The sequence below is a fragment of the Pelmatolapia mariae genome, linkage group LG17 (genome assembly GCF_036321145.2).
Source record: "Pelmatolapia mariae isolate MD_Pm_ZW linkage group LG17, Pm_UMD_F_2, whole genome shotgun sequence".
In the NCBI taxonomy this organism is placed as follows: Eukaryota; Metazoa; Chordata; class Actinopteri; order Cichliformes; family Cichlidae; genus Pelmatolapia; species Pelmatolapia mariae.
In genome coordinates, this window is record NC_086242.1 from 28,147,851 (window position 1) to 28,169,784 (window position 21,934).

General features: G+C 40.7%; 1 protein-coding gene across 2 annotated transcripts in view; it reads right to left on the minus strand.

Annotated features, from left to right (window-relative positions):
• nos1apa (nitric oxide synthase 1 (neuronal) adaptor protein a) overlaps positions 1-21,934 on the minus strand; it is a 191,917-nt gene that overhangs the window by 16,692 nt on the left and 153,291 nt on the right. For both annotated transcript variants that reach the window (XM_063500435.1, XM_063500434.1), the window contains exon 8: positions 8,466-8,630. In XM_063500435.1, the coding sequence (XP_063356505.1) occupies positions 8,466-8,630 (165 nt within the window). The remainder of the gene's footprint in view (positions 1-8,465; positions 8,631-21,934) is intronic.

Below are 21,934 nucleotides of genomic sequence, written 5' to 3' on the forward strand. Positions count from 1 at the left end.
AAACCTCTCATGTTCAGCTGTTTTTTTGTAAAAAGATAACAATGTTAGCCTTTTCTGAAGCTATAGGGCATATATGGTATTACTCTTGGCTGGAAGCAGTGCTTAAACAACGGAAAAAACACAAACGTTGTCCAAAAACCTCTCATGTTTAACTGTTTTCCACTTTTTCTTTGGTCATTTTAGCCTTTTTGGCCAGGGTGAAGGGAGTATCTGCCATCAAACAAGAAGACAGCTGCATGTAACTACGACGGTGTTTGCTAGTTCACCTTACATGCATTAATGTAATAACGTGGTTAGCGTACTCAACGTAAATTACACACGAACAACATTAAGCTACTCACGCAGAGAAGAACGGCTGCTGCTGCCATCATCATCCTCATCATTTCTGCTACACTGGCAGGGCTAGGGGCCAGGACTCTACTCTTCGGGTTCTTGGGGGATGGTGCTAACTCCGGGTCCGATAACAGGCACCACACCCGCAGTAGATGTGCACGGTGTGAGGTCTCGCAGCAAGCTATCAAACACGGCGCATTTCTCGGCTTTAAAAAAGAACGCTATGCGTCGCCAGGTATTTCATCAGATTCAAGGAGTTACCTCCTTTGCACAGTATCACCTTAAAGCACTTGTTGCATGCAGCTGAGTTTGCATCTTTTGCTGTGAAGTACAGCCAGACTTTTGACCGCTTCGCCTTGGGCATTTTTAATCTGTAGCTCTGCTCTAAAAGAACGTACGTACCTGGGCCCGCCTACTATCCTCGGAAACGTAAAATGATTGGCTAGAATTGGCTCAGGAAAAAAGCACCGAAATAAAGCACCGAAATGTGCGCTGCTTTTCGGTCTGGTTACTACCGTTTATGTCAGAACCGGACACCGGTACCCATCCCTAATTATAACATCATTCAAACAACGTCAATCCGTCCTGCTAAACCAAAGAAATGAGCAGTGAATTTCCTCGGCTGCTACAAGAAGTTCATTAGATGGTCGTGAGGCTGGCTGCGGCAGTCTCCAATTGACTCTCATACACTCTGCTTTCACTTTCATCCACTGCTTAGATTCAGGCACCAGGAATACATGTGAAAAGATCACAATTTGGAACACATACCTGCTAATAACACAAAGCACAAGTTACACGAAGCTGGATTTACTAACTTACCACACTAGCGATTTTCACATGCACTACTTCACTCCACCTCTAGATGTCTCCCACATAGGCTGGGTTGCTTTTTATTATTCTCTGATAACTAGCGGTGTGTGATACGGCAATATATGTTATCGAGTAAATACAGGGCCATTACTGCTGACAATAATTCTGATTAATACTAATACTTTTAACTTATAAGTGCTTATGTAGGAGAAAGCGGTGTGCCATGATTTATGAGATGAACCATCATTAACGACCATTAAATCACTGTGATTATGTTTCACAATAATTAGCTAATACAACAAAACACACCTTTTAGCAAACAAAGTATTGATCCTATCGCGCTAGTATCAATGGGATTACCAATACCAGAGTTGGTATAGATACCTTAAATATTTGGATCGGTCCACCCACCGCTACTGATTACACCGCTGAATGAGTCTAATGTAAAGCTGCTTCTAGACATCCACTGCAGCTCAGAATTTTTGTAGCATTACCTAAAAGGGGCGCATGTGAGAAGGCAAACCTCTCTTGCAGAGGAATGGGACATTAGCCATTCTTTAATCTGCCAGATATCTCATACAAATGCAAATACATGCATTCACCGACTCACCCAAGCAGTTCCAGCCTCTAAACCAGGCAAATTTTCAGCTATGTGAATGTGTCTGAAGTAAAATTCCTCATTAAAGACGGCGATAATTTAAGATTGGCCAGTGTTGTAGAGATGCAGAAATTACAGAAAAACTGCTTAAATGATACAATTTCCCTTTCAGACTGAGACACAGAGACTCTCCCAGTGGTAGTGTAAGAGGATTAGATGTGTTGGTTGTGTGCTGTGACTTCACAGGGTTGGTTGCCGAGGATGTGCTCTTCACACCAGATTATCGGTATGGCATTGCCCACCCACGCTAGGGCCCTTTGATGTGGAAGTGTCTGAAACCCTTCCAACACTGGTTCGCCTCTGTTTTTATCTCATTGCAGGAGAGCACTAAAGGGAACATTATCATTTCTACTGGTGCAATGATAAAGAAATCATTAGAAATGCACTCATACTTGTAATGCGGGTAAGACGGCAAGAGCGGGCTTGGCAGAGTGAGGGAGAACCAGAAAAGCAGCAGTGTGGGAAAGAGAGGCAGCAGAACTGAACGTGCTAAACACATGGAGGCAGAATGGAAGGAAAGGAAATGTGCAAAGGAAAGAGCAATGGAAGAAGATGAAAAACTGAAAGCAGTGTGTGGCAGGAAAGACATGAAAGAGGACAAAGAAAGCAAGAAATGACTGAAAAAGCTCTGGAAAACAAGCTAAAAAGACCAAAAGCCAGATGTCAGATTCCATTAAGCAGAGGCTGAGCAGCAGCTGCAGACACGAGTTGTCCTGAAACAGATAGCTACCGTATCTCCCTCGATTTCAAGACTTCATTAAACATCTCCACTTCCACTCATCTCTAAGTGAGCTGTGATTAGTGTTGGCTAGCTCACTAATTTACCTCCATTTACTGTGACCTCTGCTCGGGCTCTGCGGCACAGTTCAACTGTGAGAATATTTTTCCAGTTCCCTGGTTGAACCTCAAAGTCACCGTTATTTTCAGCAGCACACGGGGTCACACTGAAAGTAATCTCTTCTTCACCCCTTATGGTAATTTCTTCCATAATAACCTGGGACAAAAAAAACCATTTAAACACTGCTGCTTCTATCCATCACTCTGCAATACAGCTGGGAGCCTATCCAGCTAAGATATGCAGACAGTGGGACAAATAGAAAGAAAATTATGGACACAATTATTTTTCGTGTAGATAAACATGCTGATTTTGATCACATCTTCAGATTTGTCTCTGTTCCAAACCTCTATTAATTTCAGCTTCCAAAGCTGGAAACAGAGGATATTACTTTAAAGACACTGACACAAATTTGCTTCAAAACATGACTGAATCATTTCTCAAAACAGATGCAGATTCATTTTCTCTTTTAATCAGTGAATTGATTAATAGAGTCTGAGGATATTAAATCACTATCTTATTTCCTCAAGTATAAATAGGAAGCTAATGGTTGGGAGGGAGTGTGGGAGGACTCTCCGTCAGGAAGTTTTGACAGACAAGACACCTAATTCTGCATTCCGGCGAAGTTGGCAGCACAGATTTTTCACATTTTCTTAATTAAACTGTGGCGGAAATATTAAAACCATAAGAACACGATTATCTTTCAAACTTCTCAGCGCTTGTTCTGCTGTTGGGTCTCCAAACAGCATGTGCCGAAATCAGCCCAAAGGACTGTGACAATAACATTAAAACAAAACAAGCTTAGTGCAGTTGATTCTTTTCAAACTAAATGATTAAACAGGGTTTATATGGTATTTGTGTCACCCACATAGCACACACTGGGTCTATCAGGGCAATTTGGGCCTCAGCACTTTGCACAGCGACACTTCAGAATGAAGTGAAATGTATTTTTGTCTTACAGCTATATGGCACGCTATAGCCATAAGTTATATGGTGACGTTTAACCAAAATACAGTTTATTCTGTTACTTGTGTCTGTTACGCTCTGTCATAGACATTACTCTGGTGTAGTTTTGCTACAAAGTTCTGATATATGCCTGATGTTGATGCTTAAAGTTGCTTAAAAAGATGCTTGAAACTATGAAAAAGTGGGACTTTGAGTGGAAGAAAATTAATTTGTTTACAGTTTTTCAGCAATGAAAACATAATGTGGTTAGCTCCTGTACTTACAAAATAAAAGCTCAGAAAATGCTGCAAAAATGCTGCAAATTATTCATTAATTCCTACTAATTTCATTTATTGAAGTGGAAAAATTCAACCTAACATCCTGCACTTAGAGGCCCTTTTTGTAACATGGACAATTGCAGCAGTCTAAAGGTGAAAATTCACATGACCTCATTAAATACACGAATAGTACCTACAAAAAACCCCCAATTGATTCTGAAGGGGTCAGCTGACTGATTCTTCATGGAATGATTCCATTGCCAAGTACAACGGCACGTGTCTTTGTCTGACTGATAAAACAAGTTCAAAAAAGTTGATTTGCCTGTGCTGCATAACAAAGAGCACATTGTCTAGAGGGCAAATGTCTCAAAGACGGTGAACACATAACGCTGATGTCTGTCTATCCCATTTTATCCGTTAAAAAAAGCTGTTTATCGTACATACAGCAATTGAGCCTGTTTCAGTATTTATACTCACATTTCAAGTCCTTAGATAATTTTTATAATTTATGCGTATATACACTGGAGTCCTGGCAAAACTCAAATTCCTTGTTTTTTTCTGGCTTTGTTTATCAAAGTTGTGGGTGGCTGATTTGTTATTGTATAACAGCACTATGCATTTGTGTCTGACAGCTCTAAAAATCAGAAGGGACTCCCTGTTTGAGACATTAGAACCATAAACAAGAACTACAGCTGTCTTAAACATGACTAAGTAGGTTACTTTGTCATCCAGCAACATTTACTTTCAGCACACCCCCTGAAAAAACCCTAACACTGTCATTTTCATTTATTGGTGTGAAACTGAAGCAAAGACGCCAGGGACGACTATTAGTTTTGAAAAGTAAACTAACTGTAGAACTCTAAATTACACAAAATACACAGAGCTAAAGACGTGCATGTGCAAGCACATCTTTACACATCCGACTGGCGTGTCAGCCAGATGATCTCCTTGTTCCTCTCTTCCTCTGAGTCTTCATCCATAATTGGGACTATCTGAGCAGAACCATGTAGCCTTTTCTTTTCTACTGTTTGACCTTTATTACTAGAGTTAGCTGCCTTTCCTTATTAATAGTGCTTAGAAGCAGCTTCAGAAAAGTTTATGCTTATACATCAGAGAGACCGAGTTAGACTGGACCAGTGGGAGAGAACGCACGAGGGCTTAATAGTTTTTCTTGGCCACAAACAGCACAAATCACTTCTGTTGGCAAACTATCAGTCATTATGAATGCTCAGGAGATTCACATAAGCACACTGATGAAAGAGATTGTGTGTGTGTGTTGTGTACATGTTGAAATTCTGAAATTGAAATAAGAAGAGAAATGATCGTCTGTATAGTTACGTTTTCAAGTGAGGAAACATCTGTCAAAAAGTAAAAATCCATTTAATTCTGGCTTTAAAAAAGTCATTTGTCTCCCGTCTTGGTGAATAAAATTCTTGAATTTTAATCAGTCTGTTAGGACTAATTAGCCGATATATGCGTCTGTGCAGTGCATCCATACAGTTGATGGTTGTAGCTTGCTAATTAACCTCGTAAGCATTAGCTAATAACTTAGCACTCTACCCTTTTACTAATATGGTCACATGTAACTTTAACTCCCACATTAACGGCTAAAACCACTCCCTTTTTGAGGCAGAGTTTAAAGCTAGTGATGGGTGACAAAAAGTGGTCACCTCCAAGTAGGTCAGTAGTAGCTTCATAGGCATGAAGTAAACTTCTTAACTATGTTGGTTACATTGGGGCCTTTTCAAGCACTTGAAAATTCCCTGGCAACAAATGTGCCTGATGTGACTCATACTAAAAGTCCTCCATGAAGGACGTAACTGTGTTGTAGACTGTATTTGTAGGTTACATCAGTGCTATTATGTGCAGCCACTATCCAAACTAGCGAGCTTGAGCTGATAAATTAGGAGCGCGTTCTCCTAAATACGGTAACCTCTGGCTACAAAAGACACAAAAAACAAGAGCTATAATCCAAGTTTGAAGGCAACAAAACGGGAGTTCACAACACAGTTGGCGTTCATCTTTTATACACTAATAGCAACACATAAAGTTAGCGCTACTGTTCTCACTAAAGTCTCGCTGATATATCAGGAAATATGAGCAATCTGCTGATCTGCATTCATAATGGCTGACAAATGAAAATTTAAAAAGTAAACAAGAGACGGGAGAAACGGCCTTCAACCATGTTAAGAGTGTTAAAGTTGCACCGTTTGTCCAACAGAGGGCACTCTGAAATTTCCCTGTTGGTAACACAAATGTTTGGAATGGCACAAAACAAAGACCAGCTAATCTGAGCAGCCAGTTAATCCAGTACGGTAATAAAGTCAGATCATTTTAAACGGCGCCGTCATGTTATTTTAGCAAGAACTCACAAACGAATACACATAACAAATGTTAGGGGGATCTGTTTACGGAGCTTCTGATACAGACTCGTATGGAAAGACTTGTTAAAAACTTTGTCATTGTCCGAGCATCAGATAAATGTGGATAGCACCACATTTGGGAAGATGATGCGCTCCTCCCTGAGTGTGGGCTGAAAACAAACGGCCATCCATCCTTGTAGGTGCTTCACTGGCAGATACGGATGTGGATGTATATGAATGGTTGCTTTGTAATTTATACCTACATTATGTCCAATATATGTAATATGTTTCTATGTCGAGCCTGATTTAGAGCACAAGCCAACACAAGCAAAGAAGTAATGAAGATATTTTTTTATACTTCAGTGTTGCTTAAGTTTTGACCTCATAAAGTTGAGAAGTTAGGCCTTATAAATGATTCAATATTAGATTATTTTTCTGTCAATTATTTGATCGATAGCTGAGGTAGTTATTTAAGCATTGGAGAGATGGATGGTAGAAACAGCAGAGTGCAGCCAGAAGCCTTTAAGGAAATAAACTGAGGAGAAACTAATTTAGATGCTGTGTGGAAGCAAACTGCTACAGCATCTCAGACAAGTTACGATCACTTGGGAAACCTTGCTAAATGGCAAAAGAACCAAGGTCAGACACAAATGCCTGGAACGCACTCGTTTGAAACATTTCACGAGGTGAAAATCGTTACTTCATGTTCCAAAGCAGTTTTGATACATTTAAAAAAAATACACACACTAGTTCCTCTGCCCGTGGGCAGCTACCTTTGGCCTTATTAGTGTGTAATTGATCGCACCTATGTATGGGCATGCTCAGTCTGAATGTGTGATTTGTCAGTTGTGGCAGCAGTTTGTTTGTTCATCTCCATTTTAAGATGAGAACAGTTAAGTTCAGTGTGGCCGGGCAGTTTAATCAGGACCTCTGCCTCCCTCTCTAGAAGCTTTGAGACGTCAGAATTTAACTCTCTGGGATGCTTCTGGGTCAGCAGTGTGAGTGCAAGAATGCACAAGAAAAAGCGTGTTGAGCTATGAAATGGCACTTTCTAATCTTAATCTTAAGGCCTTCTGTGTATGTGTGTTGATCCAGCTCGCAAGCCCAAAGCCATTTCTGTCACTGTTCTTTTCCCCCACTACAGCCACTCAAACTGGATGACTGATGTCTCACGCTGGATGTACTTTGCACTTTTTTCCTCTCCAAGACCACAGGCATGTGTTGATCTCCTTAATTTGTCACTGACCCGTGAGTCATTCCACTGATTATCCTTTCCACCCAAGGGAATTCAGAAATTACTGTTAATACAAAATGAAAAAAGGCCTATTATTCTTTTGGCTCATTTTCAGTCACTATTATAGTGATGGATGCTCATATCAAACATGGCCAAAGTTTCAGATCACGTGTATGTATAAGTAATCCCTGTGAGCCAAAAGCTCAGGGTTCAGATTGCTCTAAATATTCTCTTTCAGGCACTCAGCACCAGCTGTCAGAACAATGTTGGTTTAAAGGTGGGTGGAGCGAGTGTAAACAGCTTGTTTCAGACAGTAGGTGAACTAAGGGACTTCACCAAGTCCTAGTCTAATGCAAAGAAGGATTATTCTGAGCTGTCAATCCTGAATAGCTACTTCAGCAAAATCGGATGGAAAGCAGAATAACAAGTCCCAGTTAGAGATGTATTTTTGCAGCAAGCTTCAAGGTACTCTAGCATCCTTGTACACAGCAGAAACAGTAACTGATATAGCATGGGCGGACAGACCGAGGGTGTGGTTGTTGCAACCTACAGGTGGAAGAAATGTGCTCTTAAACTGAGGTCTGTGGGTTAGTGCTGTGTATTGATTTAAAATCAATCACCAGTGTACCAATACACTGTTCATAATTCATTAGCTTACACCAGGCTGTTGCTCTATTTCTATTTTATTTTGCATCTATATTTTAAAAGTGAATAAATATATGAGCGATCACACTGACCATAGCTACAGTGTTTTCTCTGTGCTCATCTTCTCTTACATTCTGCATGCTTACCCATAAGACTATAGCTGAAAAGAGGCCACATGAAGTTTGGAGGTTTGTAACAATTTACTCTGCAGAAATTTAGCAACTTCACTATGGTGAGGATTGTAGTAAGCAGTGTGACAGTACTGGAGTGATGTGAAATGTAATTTAAATGTATAAAAAAGCATATTTTTATCCCTGTGCAAGCAGATTTCATGGGAGACATAATGTTACTGGATGACACTCACCTGTGCCACAGCCACTTGTGTCTGCTGCTGTTGCTGCTGGAGCTGTTGCTGGAGCAGTTGGATCTGGTGGTGCACAGACAACGGGGTGCTGGGTGGCAGTATGCCTGATGCTGGGAGCAGCATCTTGGGGCTGGACACCAGCAGGGAAGCCTCCTCTGAAGGCTGCTGCCAAAGGGAAAATGAGGAAATGAGGTCAGCATGATGAGGCTTCAAACAGAAAATCCTGCAAACTTGTTATTATGAGCACATTTATGGGTGGAAGAGCCTTCAAATGAATCACTGTGGACCAAAAATAGAAAAAATAATTGATACATAAGTCCATGCATCTGTCTATCCATCCATCTCAGCCCCTCCTGGATGGCATTTTTTCAAAAATCAAAGTATGTTTGTTCTAATATAACAAGAAATTGGTTGTAAAAGTTGAAAATAGTTCAATTCAACAATTAGTTTGTCATGGTTTCTGACAGAATATCTAGATACAAGTCCCGAAACATATTTCCAGCAACCGTCAGTGTACTAATGGCACATTGTGCTACCTAATGCAAGTGTATCGGAGGAAACTGTTGAAGCAATCTACAGCTTTTGAGGATTGGACATTAAATTGTTATTGCACTAAAGAACAAGAGTGTTGTAGTGAAATGCAAACTACGTCTAGAACTGAAACAATTGCTAACACAACTTTAGCTCTCTTTGGCACTTGCACAACCAGCATGCTAACACAAAGCTAGCCAAGAACCCAGAATGCTGTTTAGATGAGTGAATGCTGACCCCAGCCCAGCCGCCAGAGCCTGAACTTCAGCAGGTAACAGAGGCATTGATGAGCAGTCAGACTTGCAGTAGACTTGAAGTCAAGACCGCCTAAACCAAGACCAAGACAATACCAAGACCAAGACAGACTGAGTCAAGACCAAAACAAAGTCGAGACGAGACCGAGACAAAAAAAGTCTTTAAACTGCAGCCAGATGCTGCTTCGTTTACGGGTGTCAGGCATATTTATGTGTTTTTGCGATGCACTCGCACAGCCCTCCTCACTGCTGTCTACTGTCTCACTCACTTACTGAGAGGACAGACGCACGCTCCACTTGACTGTCGCGTCTCTCACCCTCTCTGTTTTTCACATAATGATATTATCCTATATCCTCGCATGTGATTGGCCACAATTTGGAGGAATTGGAGCATAGCTGAGCCACTGTGTGAGAGCTGAGCAGGGAAAGGAAATTAAGTGAGGAGCCGGCTCTCGCTCAATGGGAGTCGACTATTCTGATTCACTACAAAGCACTCTCTAAGCACGGCTCTTAGAGCTGATGCTTTTGTGCATGACACATTATCGAACGTTGTGTGTCATGGATACTGTTGGCTCCAAATCTCCCGACCACTATGTCGATCTGAGACAGCAAGACCGAGACAGTGAGACCAAGACAAGACCGAGGGATCTGAGACCAAGACAAGACCAAGACCAAAGTCCGTCAAGACCAAGACAAGACCAAGTCCACGTAAAAGTGGTCTCGAGACCAAGACCGGTCTTGAGACATCCAACTCTAACTTGCAGCACTATAACTTCCATTTTCACCTATCCATGTTTCTACAGTAGTGAGTAACGTCCCCAACACTGCTAATAAGTAGTACAGGACATATTAAATGACCCAGATATTTAAGAAATACATAATTTGATAAAACATAATATATCATGTGCACGATAAAAAGTAAAATGAATATCAGAGCTTGCATTTTGCTTCACATGTTGCAGGTGTATCTGTTAAAATTGCACACTCATGCTCGTTTTAACCATGTACTACTTCAAACACTTTTTGGAACTTGCTCATGAGAAGCTGATGATGCAAATAAAAAGTAAAAAAAGAGAAAGAAAAGAAAAGAAAAGGCTTTGCTAATGAATAAATAAATACAATCAGGACAAGCAATAGCATCAATAAAATGCCTTGGAGAACAAGCCGTCATCAAAACAACAATCTGAATTTAAAATGTAGAGTTGCTGATTAGTTGTACCAGTGTGGAATGAGTGGTGCTGCCCTGGAATGCAGATCAGTAGCACTGAAATGCTCCCCTCCAACAATAATGAGCTTTGGGAATCAGTTCTCCTTCATCTAACGCCATGAAGCATCGTATAATAGTTTCAAGGCTTTAGTTACCGGTCACACTTCGTGGCCTTTCCGTCATTCAACTAGTCAAAATATATATATTTCTGTAATACAATGGCCAAATAAAATATCTCATAATCCATGCTAACGATGACATCCAAGCAGACACAACATGGAAATACATTTAAAACACCTGCTGTTCTGAAAAATACACAGACATATTTTCTTTTCCTTCAGCAGATACGGAGATAAATGCAGGTATTAAATCCCCTCTTGAAGCGGTCCTTAAAAACAGAGTATTACACGTTGGTATAGAGGAATAAAAAAAAGCACTCTCAGACCAACACGGAGACCTTGAGATTACAGCGTACATGTTTTGCCCCAAAGGCATTTACCAAATAGACTGATACAGGCTGAAGGCCATGTAGTGCCCCAAAGGTAAAACATTAAGTGTGCTTTGCTGTGATGGACCAGTCATGGCAGTAGTGAGGGGTCTAACAGCGAGCTCACATAAATTTGGAAACCTCGGGGCCTAATAAATGAAGCCAAGTGCCAAAAACTGCAGTTCCTTAAGGGTCACTAGAGGCTGGCTTCAAAAGCGAGTCAAATTGATTATTTAAAAAACCTAAATGTTGTCTCGACTTAAAGTTAGGAGCATGGCTGCTTTGACTGATCTGTGTAGCAGCACATGCTGTGTAGATGGCCTCTTGAAGTTACTGAACTCCACCTGTCTTGAAAGTTACTGTTTCACTGAGTTTGTGTAGTTGGAGGAATTTTAAATGGGTGGATATATATTATGGCTTGATAGCCTGCAATCTAGTTTTAGTGACCGTAAAGTTTGTATTTATTAATAAGCCTTTCATCACTGTGTCATCTGTGGCTACAACTTAGTAACCAAACTTTCATGCCGATAAAGCAGCCCTCCAAGCAGTTACACCTGGCTCCAAAAATGAGCAGGTGGTGGCCATCACCCCAAAGTGGATGCTTTAAAATGTGAAACCACTGGGTGGTATCACTTCCACTGCCACCTCTCTTACCTCCTAATGTGGACATTGTCGCCCTTAAAAATGGACCAGTTTGCACAACTAGTATATCATAGCAGCAACACCACAGACCACCTTGTGTGTACACCTGTGATGCTACCAGTTTCTGACAAAACTGCGATATTTAATGGCAACGATGTGTAACAGTGTTGGACAGCCAGCCAGGTGTATGTGAATATCAAAAGCTTTTGAATAGAGCTGCTGTGTATTCGAGGGCAAAGTGTTTCATAATGAATCGAATGCTATTGGACGGTTGGGGCGACTGGCGATCAGACACCTGATTAAATTGAACCTTAACCTGCCCTAAGGAATCCACGCCAAAATACTTCACCGTCTGTCTCTCATGCCTTCTGGTGACACCAAGAGCAGACGCACTCTGCATGAGAGAAAAATGTGACTGATGGCCTGCCTGACACGGACCTTTTAAGTTAACGAGAGGAAATTATCCAGGTTGACAGGTTGTTTGGTGCCATCATGATTTGAATAATAAGACAGAAGTCTCCAGAATGAGTGAGAGTGTGTGTGTGTGTGTATAAATGTGAGATAAGAGAGAATTTGTTGGGGATGACTTCTCAGTAACAAGCAGGACTCTGATAAACGTGTTTTCTCTAAAGTGCCTCTTTTTAACACACATCCTTCACCTTTATTCCATTGGAGTTACTCCGAGATACGTAAAACAACTGCTCAGCTGCTAAGTAAAGGACGGTAAGCAGGATTATTGTGGTAGCTTTGAAGCTGGGTTGTCAGCCAGAGAAGGTTTAGCAAGTGGAAGCGTGAATAAGATAATTCAGCACTTAAAGCAACACAGAGGAAAGAGGATGGCATGTTTGGCTTACGAGTACTGTGGACACAGGAACTATTCCCAATTATAGAGAAACAGAAGGAGAAGACAGACATAAATAGACTGTCAGCTGGCGCAGAAGAAGACATAACACAGATGGAAAGAAATCCCATTCCAAAAGTACACCGATTTAGTCATCTGCAACATTTTCCCATCTGATAAACTGTTTACTACCAGTGATGTTTCCCATCACTTATAACAATGATTGTCTATGCCATAACAGCATATTATAAAAGCCATTATACTGCTTTTGCAAAATCCATTGTCAACATCCAAAGAATGTGTCACGGAGGACTGGAGCTGTTCTAGCACCTAATAAGCAGTTTTGAGGAAGCACATAGGAAATTTCAGCCTCTTTGGGATGTGGGTAGTTCAAGAGTTGTCATTTTCCCCCTCATATAACATCAATGGTGAACAAAAGAGCTAAGGCAGGCCAAATATATGGTACCATACTAGACGCAAACAGCAGCTTACTATGCATCAAACAAAGGATTCCAGGCAAAGGAAGGTAATTCCTATGCAGGCCAAACACATGAAGTTTGTCAGGTGCACTAACCATAAATTATAGGATGTAGTCACAGACTATATATAAAAAATAGACGGTTTGTGCCTTTAGCCCTAAGGTCACAGTTATAACTCTGGCTGCACAGAAGCATAGAATCAGTTTATGGTGCCTATTTGAGTCAGAGGAGGATAACGCACACAATGATTTGTCTTGTGACTGTTGAGTTGACTTGATGTATGCTTACTGTATTCTAATAATATATAATTTAAAATATATATTTTTGAAAGCAGCAGAAAAAAAAACTGTGCAACAAATACACAGCATATCGACAAAAGCAGTGGGCCACCTACACATTACACCTACAGGAGCTGCGCAGCCTTGGAAACCCAAACCATGAAGCTCCCAGCACACAGCTCTTTGCTGATGTTACCTTCAGAGGAGGTCTGAATCTCTGCATTCCCATATACTGTAAATCATAGGAATAGTAGTAAAAAAGAAAAATGCATTTTACAGATGAATTGCTTGACAGCTGCATTGATAAAAGTGGTAATGATTGTGGATGTAGGAGTACGCTGCCATTTTACTTTTAGTTCAAGTCTCTTTTGAAGATGACAAACAAAAGACTGGCTGCAGAGTTGGTGTATTAGCTTCTCAGGGTCATTCTTTACCCCTCTCAAAATGATGCCACACTTGGAATATAAGCTCTAAGAATGATATGGACTAATAATGTCAGAAATAAATAAAGGTATTAAGAACCAAGCAGCTGATAGACTGTAATGTCCGTGACTGAGTGAGTGACTGTCTTGCCATTTCTAGCAAACCTCAAACCTTATCAAATGAAGTTTGATTGTAGAAAAGTGTAATTTAAACAATATCAAAATACAATTGTTGCATTTGCTTTAAAAAGGTTCGGCCGCAATAAATAAAAAAGGACATGTAAAAGTGTGAATAATTCTTTTTATTATCCCTGAAACACATGACACATCACACTTCCTCTGAGCCAAATCCTGTAACTCCAAAAATGCCACTGCATAGAGGGCCCACACAGCTGTGTGAATGCTGGATGCCAACATACTCCCATAAACTGCACAATGCCTGGAGTGACTCCTAAAAAACTGGTGACTGAGCTAGCGAGGGTTGATGCATATGAAAAGCTGTCAAGGATGTTAAATGGGGCAGGCAAATGTGGGCGTAGAAGGCACTCAGTTGTGAACATTTGTAATCTTTGTGTTAATGGGTACAAGAAGTCCATTCATTAAAAAAAAGAAGCCAAACTGGTGATGAGATCAGTCTATTTTTTTTTAAAGTAACTTTTGAATTTCCATATGAGACGCAACAATGGGTATGTTAACTCGGATAATGGGTGGATAAATAAAAAACATCCACAATGCCGACGACAAAAGCCGAGGACAGGCACTGAGTCAAACCCACACACGAAACGCTCACACCCTCGCACTCACAGTTAGAAGTTTGTTAAACACAATCCTGCATATTCAAACACAGACTCGGCCTCTCAGCACTGTTCACTGCATAGAATAAGAAACAACAGTCCATGACTGAATCCTAAACTTGTTTACCACAGAAAAAGCCAATTATGGAAGACAGTGGAGTGAATATTCAAACTGAGAAGGGGGGCTTAAAGAGGATCAGCCATATTGCTGAAATTTCTCATAACTGTTTGACTCGGAGGGAAAAGTTGCTATTATATCACACACTAACAAGTTCATAGTTGTCCCTTTATAGTCTTCCCTTTATCTTTTAGCCTCTGGTTGTACTCATTGATGGACAGACAGAAAACAGGGAAGCAGAGAAAAGGGAAACAAAGCTAAAGATAGATGATGAGGGATAAAGGAAGTTTTTAATTCTCCTCCTACAGCTGTGATTACACTAGCTGCTCTCTGTCTGTCAAACAGACAGTGCCCTCCCACACACACACACACACACACACACACACACACACACACACACACACACACACACACACACACACACACACACACACACACGGACGCTGGCTATAAAACACAGTGCAGTCTGACAGGTTCTGGCTTCCTTCACTGCTGACAGCCTTGGCTACAGATTTACAACTTTATCAAGGGCTCTCGAGAAGAAAAAATAAAATAAAATCTGCACATATTACTCTACTCTGGCTTTGCCTGTAATAAAATTGCATGACATCAACCTAAACAGCCACCATGGTATAGCAGTATAAGGGAATATTTTTTGTTTGGCGGAAGTGTTTTGACGTGCTTGGGCACGTTACTATGAATAAATCCATTAACAGACTACTCCTCCACTATGTTTTACTTCTAAGGGTGACTTCATGATAATATAGTGATAGTGTGATGCCTCCTAATGTAACAAATCTGTTATTGTTCAAAGGATGTTCCAAAAGAAAAATGGTTTGGGGCTAACAGAATAATAATAAGAAGAAGAATAATATGAGGCTAAAAAAAGCTTTGTTGTGAAAAGCTAGACTAAAGAGCTGTTTAACTTAAAATAATAGTTTGATTTATTGTGTCTTAATACTTTGTTATTAATATCCTAGCCATCTTGCTATTGTTTAACCAAAGACTTGCCTAGTGTCAGGGTTAGCTAAATTAGCAAAGTTTGAGAAACAAGTAGACGTTCTTTAAAATAAATTCCCACTCACCTTGGCATTCCAGTTTTCTACAAAACAGGCGACATTTTTATAAAAAAAAGGGTGCATGTTAACTACAACCAGTACCCTAGATGGGTCAGCGATGACTTGGTAGATTTTAAGTTAATTACTGTATATTTCTCTGAATAATTTGTTTTCTTTGTACAACTATTTGACGGGGTTACTTGAAAGAGCAATATTCTAACCCAGGGGTGTCCAATTCAGGTTTACCGAGTGCCACGTTGAAATACGAGGATCACACAGAGAACCACAAACATGCTTTAATCTGTAAATATACAGTACTGGATAGACATTTGAACTGCCCTTCAAGTTTTTATATTTTGCTTCCAAGGAGCTCAAGTGGTGGAATAGTTCCCCATGCTTTCTCAGGGTTTGTTTGTTTGTTCAGCCACTTAACACTGACCTGTGAATCATTCAAGCATAGAAAAAAAGCACCTAACCCCTGGGATGTACCAGAGTTGTGTCTACACATAACAAACAACTTAACAAAAAAAAACAACCCAAAAAACAATCTCCAGCAGTTGAAAAGTGAAGTCAATAAATTCATATCCTTTAGAAATAGGAAAATAATCCAGCAAACATTTGATACAGGACCTGAGGTTTGTACCTTCAGTTGATCCATGTACTGTTCGCTGAAGCCTCATCAGAAATGGTCTTCACTGAAGATCTCAAGCGAGAAAAGTGATTTGATCCACAGCGTAACACCATCTGGATCGTATCTGGTAACAACTTTCATTTTCAGCATGACAGCGATCCCAAACATACTGCCAGTGTAGTAAAAAAACATAAACATATAGGAGTCATACAGAGCAAAGCTCATCAGTCATGGATTGGCCTCTCCAGAGTCTGGACCTCCTCATTATTGAAGTAGTGTTGGATCATCTTGACAGAGAATGGAACAAAAGGTGAAAAAAAAAAACCCACGGACCCCTCTTTTCACTTGGTAAAGATTTAAGCTACTCATTCTCCCACCTCAGTCCCAGCTGAGATTGTTTGCCTTCAGCATGAACTTTCCTTTTGTCTTGCATTTTGATTTAGCTAGCCTTTTAGCTTCAGTGAGTGCTATGCAGGTCCGCCTGTCTGTTTTGTTTGGTGTATGTAACAAGATCATGGAAATGATCACCAAATGATGTCTCAGTGATATATCCTGTGTATGGGCTCAAAATGTGGTCATAAATATTTTGTACTTGTAAATCAGTTTTGTACTTGTAAATCAGGATTTGTATGTGTAAAAAGAATTTGTGTGTGTGTAAAAAAGATTTGTATGTGTAAAAAAGATTTGTGTGTGCGTAAAAAAGATTTGTATGTGTAAAAAAGATTTGTGTGTGCGTAAAAAAGATTTGTATGTGTAAAAAAGATTTGTGTGTGCGTAAAAAAGATTTGTGTGTGCGTAAAAAAGATTTGTATGTGTAAAAAAGATTTGTGTGTGTGTAAAAAAGATTTGTATGCGTAAAAAAGATTTGTGTGTGGACTTAGCCAAAAAAAAAACCCTGCAAGTTACACGTACAAATTTTGACCCTATTTTTCTTCCTTTCATCTGATTGGTCAATGTCATGTCAATCACAAATGTAACAATCCAATCAGAGAACAGATGGGTTTGGATGTCGGAGGGGCGCTTTTTTTGAACTGCAGGTCTTTGAAGGGAATAAATGCCCTTTTACATGCCAACCCAGCGTTTTCCTTCATCACGACGAAGGAAAACAGTCTGTGGTCTGAGTTTGGTGATTTTTGTGTCACAGGTTTACGTGCTTAATACAGGGACTTCCACAGCCTTTTCAACAGCGCTGCGGACCGCGGGGGGGCGGGCAGTGTTTTGGAAATGACAGTCTTCATTAGTGATGCGCGAATCATGAACGAATCGTTCAATACTCGAGAATCACTTTACTGACTCATGAATCATGATTCACAAGCCCAACTGACTCACTGACTCATCCCTGTTGCTGTTAGCAGCAATATATCTAGCTTATAATTAAAATTGTGGAGAAAAACACAACATCCAGTATCTTAACAAAAACATTTCTGCTCTGAACTGGAAGAAAAAACCCTGAGTAGAAGCTCACATCAAGACAATAGCTCCTCGGTTCACAGTAGCATCGCTCTGCTAACATGCTAACAGCACATTTGAGCTACTCACCCCCTCCTTTCCTGTGCTGAATCGTAGAGCCAGCGAGTCACTCAGGACTCGCTAACCCCCTCCCTCCTGTGCTGAATCGTAGAGCCAGCGAGTCACTCAGGACTCGCTAACCCCCTCCCTCCTGTGCTGAATCGTAGAGCCAGCGAGTCACTCAGGACTCGCTAACCCCCTCCCTCCTGTGCTGAATCGTAGAGCCAGCGAGTCACTCAGGACTCGCTAACCCCCTCCCTCCTGTGCTGAATCATAGAGCCAGCGAGTCACTCAGGACTCGCTCACCCCCTCCCTCCTGTGCTGAATCATAGAGCGAACGAATCACTCACTCACTCACCCCCTCCCTCCGGGCTCACAGCTTCTTCTTCTTGGTTGGCAACCAATGTTAAGGCGCATTACCGCCCCCTGGCTCACGGCTCAGTGGACATTTAGATGAGAAAATATATACTTGACACATTTAAGGAAAATACTAATAAAATAAAAATAAACAAGATAAATGTTCCCTTTAGAAATTTTTTTTGCTCCTTTTTGCTTTATAAAATAGTTGTTTTCTTTTAGAATCACTCATCTTAGCAGTAGGATTTACATGAAAAGAGAAAAGAAATTAAGTTTGAGTGAAAATGTACATTTTTTGCACTCTCTGGTCAACTGACTCAGTGAATCAAATGACTCAAAAAACCCGATTCACTTTGGTGAGTGACTCATTAAAACTCGATTCAGTAAAAAGAATCAAATTTACCATCACTAGTCTTCATTACAAAGCTTTCTTCGTTATGAATTAGCATACATGTTTTTATTGAACATTTGAAGAACTAGCAAAAAAAACCTAAACTCTTGTAGAGGACATAAAGTCAGAGATAGAAACGACAAGGAGCAGGTGCATCTAGTACAGGTAGAGCTGCTGCAAAAACCCACAGAGCCCAGCAGCCAGCGCAACAAATTCTGGATCCTTAGCTTTTAGTTAGCATTAGCAGCACATCCTGCTTCCGATGTGAAAGGACTTTTATGCTGCGCACTGTGACTCACAGCAGTGGTCCCGGGTCAGCCCTGACTTTGTGTTAAACTAATCCTAAAGTAATGATGGTATTTCTAACCACTGACATACCACAACTTTATCCTTTCAACAGCTGCTGAAAGTTAGCGGAGCTAGCTGCTATCGGATATTTATATAGAGATCCTCCAGCTTCAAACTGTATCACCCTTCAAGGACCTGCAGTTCAAAAAAGTGCCCCTCCGACAGCCAAACCCATCTGTTCTCTGATTGGATTATTACATTTGTGATTGACATGACATTGACCAATCAGATGAAAGGAAGAAAAATAGGGTCAAAATTCGTACGTGTAACTTGCAGGGTTTTTTGGCTAAGTCCACACACAAATCTTTTTTACGCACACACAAATCTTTTTTACACATACAAATCTTTTTTACACACACACAAATTCTTTTTACACACACACAAATTCTTTTTACACATACAAATCCTGATTTACAAGTACAAAACTGATTTACAAGTACAAAATATTTATGACCACATTTTGAGCCCATACCCTGTGTACTGATACAAGTTGAAATAGGAGTGTACTAAATCAGAGAACATTTCAGCAGGTTTTAAAATCACATCCACAGTTTGTGGCAAGCTCACCCACATTTTCAACCCAGCATGCCACACTGATCAACACTCTGAGCCGACCAAGAATAGAAAGGAACCTCGATGTCCCATCCTTCAGAATAGCCTTTTCATTTCCTTTCCAATTTCCACTGAGTCCTTTCACTTCTGACACAAGCATCAGGTGGTGGTTGTTTTTTTGTTTGTTTTTTTAAATAATGCATACAGTCTGCAAGCTAGACTCAGAGCTTGTTAGGGAATATCTGCAACCGTGCAACAAAGTCGAACATTTCTTTGCCCTTAGTGTCATTAGAATCATTTGAGCTGCTTTTGATGCTCTTTCAACACAGCCATTGTTGTTATTGTCAAAGCTAATCTAAATGACATTTCTTGTTTCCCTGGCTAATGGCTGCCTCATTACTTTTTAATGATGCCAGTCACATAGTTGTGGGCATTAATTTGCATGTCGTTGTACTTGAGGCACTGGCTGTTCTTATTACTCAAAGCTCTGTTGGTTTTGCTTCAAGATGTCTAATCAGAGACTGATTCAGACCTGGGAAGCAAAGGGAGAGCTACTTATTACTGTAGTATAAAAACAGTAGGCAGTAGGGTCTGTGGAGGGTTCATACAAAACAACTCTTATGTTAACAATTATAAATAATAAGTAACATGTAATTGGGAGTGGTGAACAAGTTGACAAAAGTCTGTTGCAAAACCTATGTGGTATACCTGGATTTCTTCCAGGTTATATTTAGGTGATTTGCAAGCCAGGCTGGTAGTTTAATTTGTCTTAATCCAACATTGGACTGCTACAGTCATCCTCGCAATTTCTTCTACAGATCAGACATGCCAGTTACAGCTCCATTCATCCCATCCACCCACCCAGCTATCTGGGGGGAGGGACTGGAGCCTATTAAAGCTGTCATGGGGCAAAAGGTGGAGTGGACCTTGGACAGGTCGTCAATCTGTCAAAGGGAAAACTCTTCCTGTGTACACTATGGAGTAGGGGTTAAAAAAAAAAAAAAAAAAAAAACAGAAAAGGCTTAGTGTTGTATGCGAGGCTGGACACGAAGAAAGGAGGAAAGGACTTGTATCAATTGGAGATTGACAGATGCAGAAGAGGAGTACAGGATCCAATTTACAAGGGTGATGTGCAGAGCTGTCTACAGAGGGATCATTTTGATGAGCCATGCCATGAAAAAGAGTTGTTTAAAGATAGGTTAAGAAGAGAGGTGACAATCAGCATGGAGCAGTATGGACTGCATGCCAGTGTTGATGGAGAAGTACCGAAAAGGTCAGAAGCAATTGCACTTCTGTGTAACCTGATGAAGAAACTCCCAAGAACCTCTCAAGAAATATTGCTACACGTTGGGTCCACGCAGCCTGCAACAACTTAAATAGCGTGGAAAGTTACAGTGTGGGGATAAAAGCTAAAGCTAAACCAAGCTTTACAGATGGGTTCAAAGCGGGGGTAGAGTTGAAGATGTTAAGGTTTCCATTGGAGGTGACCAAAATGGGCAAGATTATAAATGAGTATAACAGAAGGGCAGTGCAGGTTGAGCAGTTTGGTGGATAAAGTTAGAGAAGCAAAGCTGAGATGGTTTGGACAAAGGATGCTGAAGATGAAGCTGCCAGGAGAGAAGAAAAAAAAGAAGACCTCAGAAAAGACTCATGGATGTATTGAAGGAGGATGCTAGGGGTAGGGTGAGATGAAGGCGGGTGATCTGCTTTGGCGACCCCCTAAAGGGAGTAGCCGAAAGAAGAAGAATGTCGACACAAAATGCAGGCTAATGGAGTGGAAAGTGTAATGATGGATGAGACAGAACAAGCAAATGATGAACGGGGAAACAAACCCTCTGTGTGGAAGTAAAAAAGATGTATGATCATCTGAGGCTTTGGAATGCAGATCAATCTGGACTAACTCAATCCTGCCTGAGGTGAAAAGGTCACAGTTTTACTTTGTCTTTTCTTTGGCCGCATTTTTTTGTGGTTTGCTGTCAGCCAACAACACATGAGTTACAGGCTCAGAGCAAATAGCCTCCTACATGGGATGATACCAGGTCCAAATACCACAACATTCCCACATATACGCATGTAAAAGCAGACGTGGATAAAAATAGAGGGTAAAAATGAGGCATGCTTAAATGTTAAGGTCTGCAGGATGACAGTATTTTGGCTTTGGGACTCCTTGGTTGTTGGCAGACTTCTGTTGTATCACAACTTTACAAGTCTGCACACACATACACACATGCACACGCGCGCACACGCATGCTGGGAAATCAAATCAGACAGCGAGGCTATAGAGAGAAACCACCTCAGCTAGTGCCTCCAATATAAATGGGTCAAGAGACAGTTTCACAAAACCCCGCTGAGTTTACAGTGAAAAGTTGAGAGGTTGCATTTTTATTGCCTGCTTGTGTGAAGAGCATTGGAAAGATAAGTCCTGTAAGGCTGCTGTGGAGACAGGGAAAAGGGCCAAGTGTGAGTGTGCCTGCAGCTTAGAAGCTATGAGTTAAAGGCTGAAGAGACATGGATGTTTCTTTTTTTAGGCCATGGTAATAGGATTAAAATTGTTTCATGAAATAGACTAA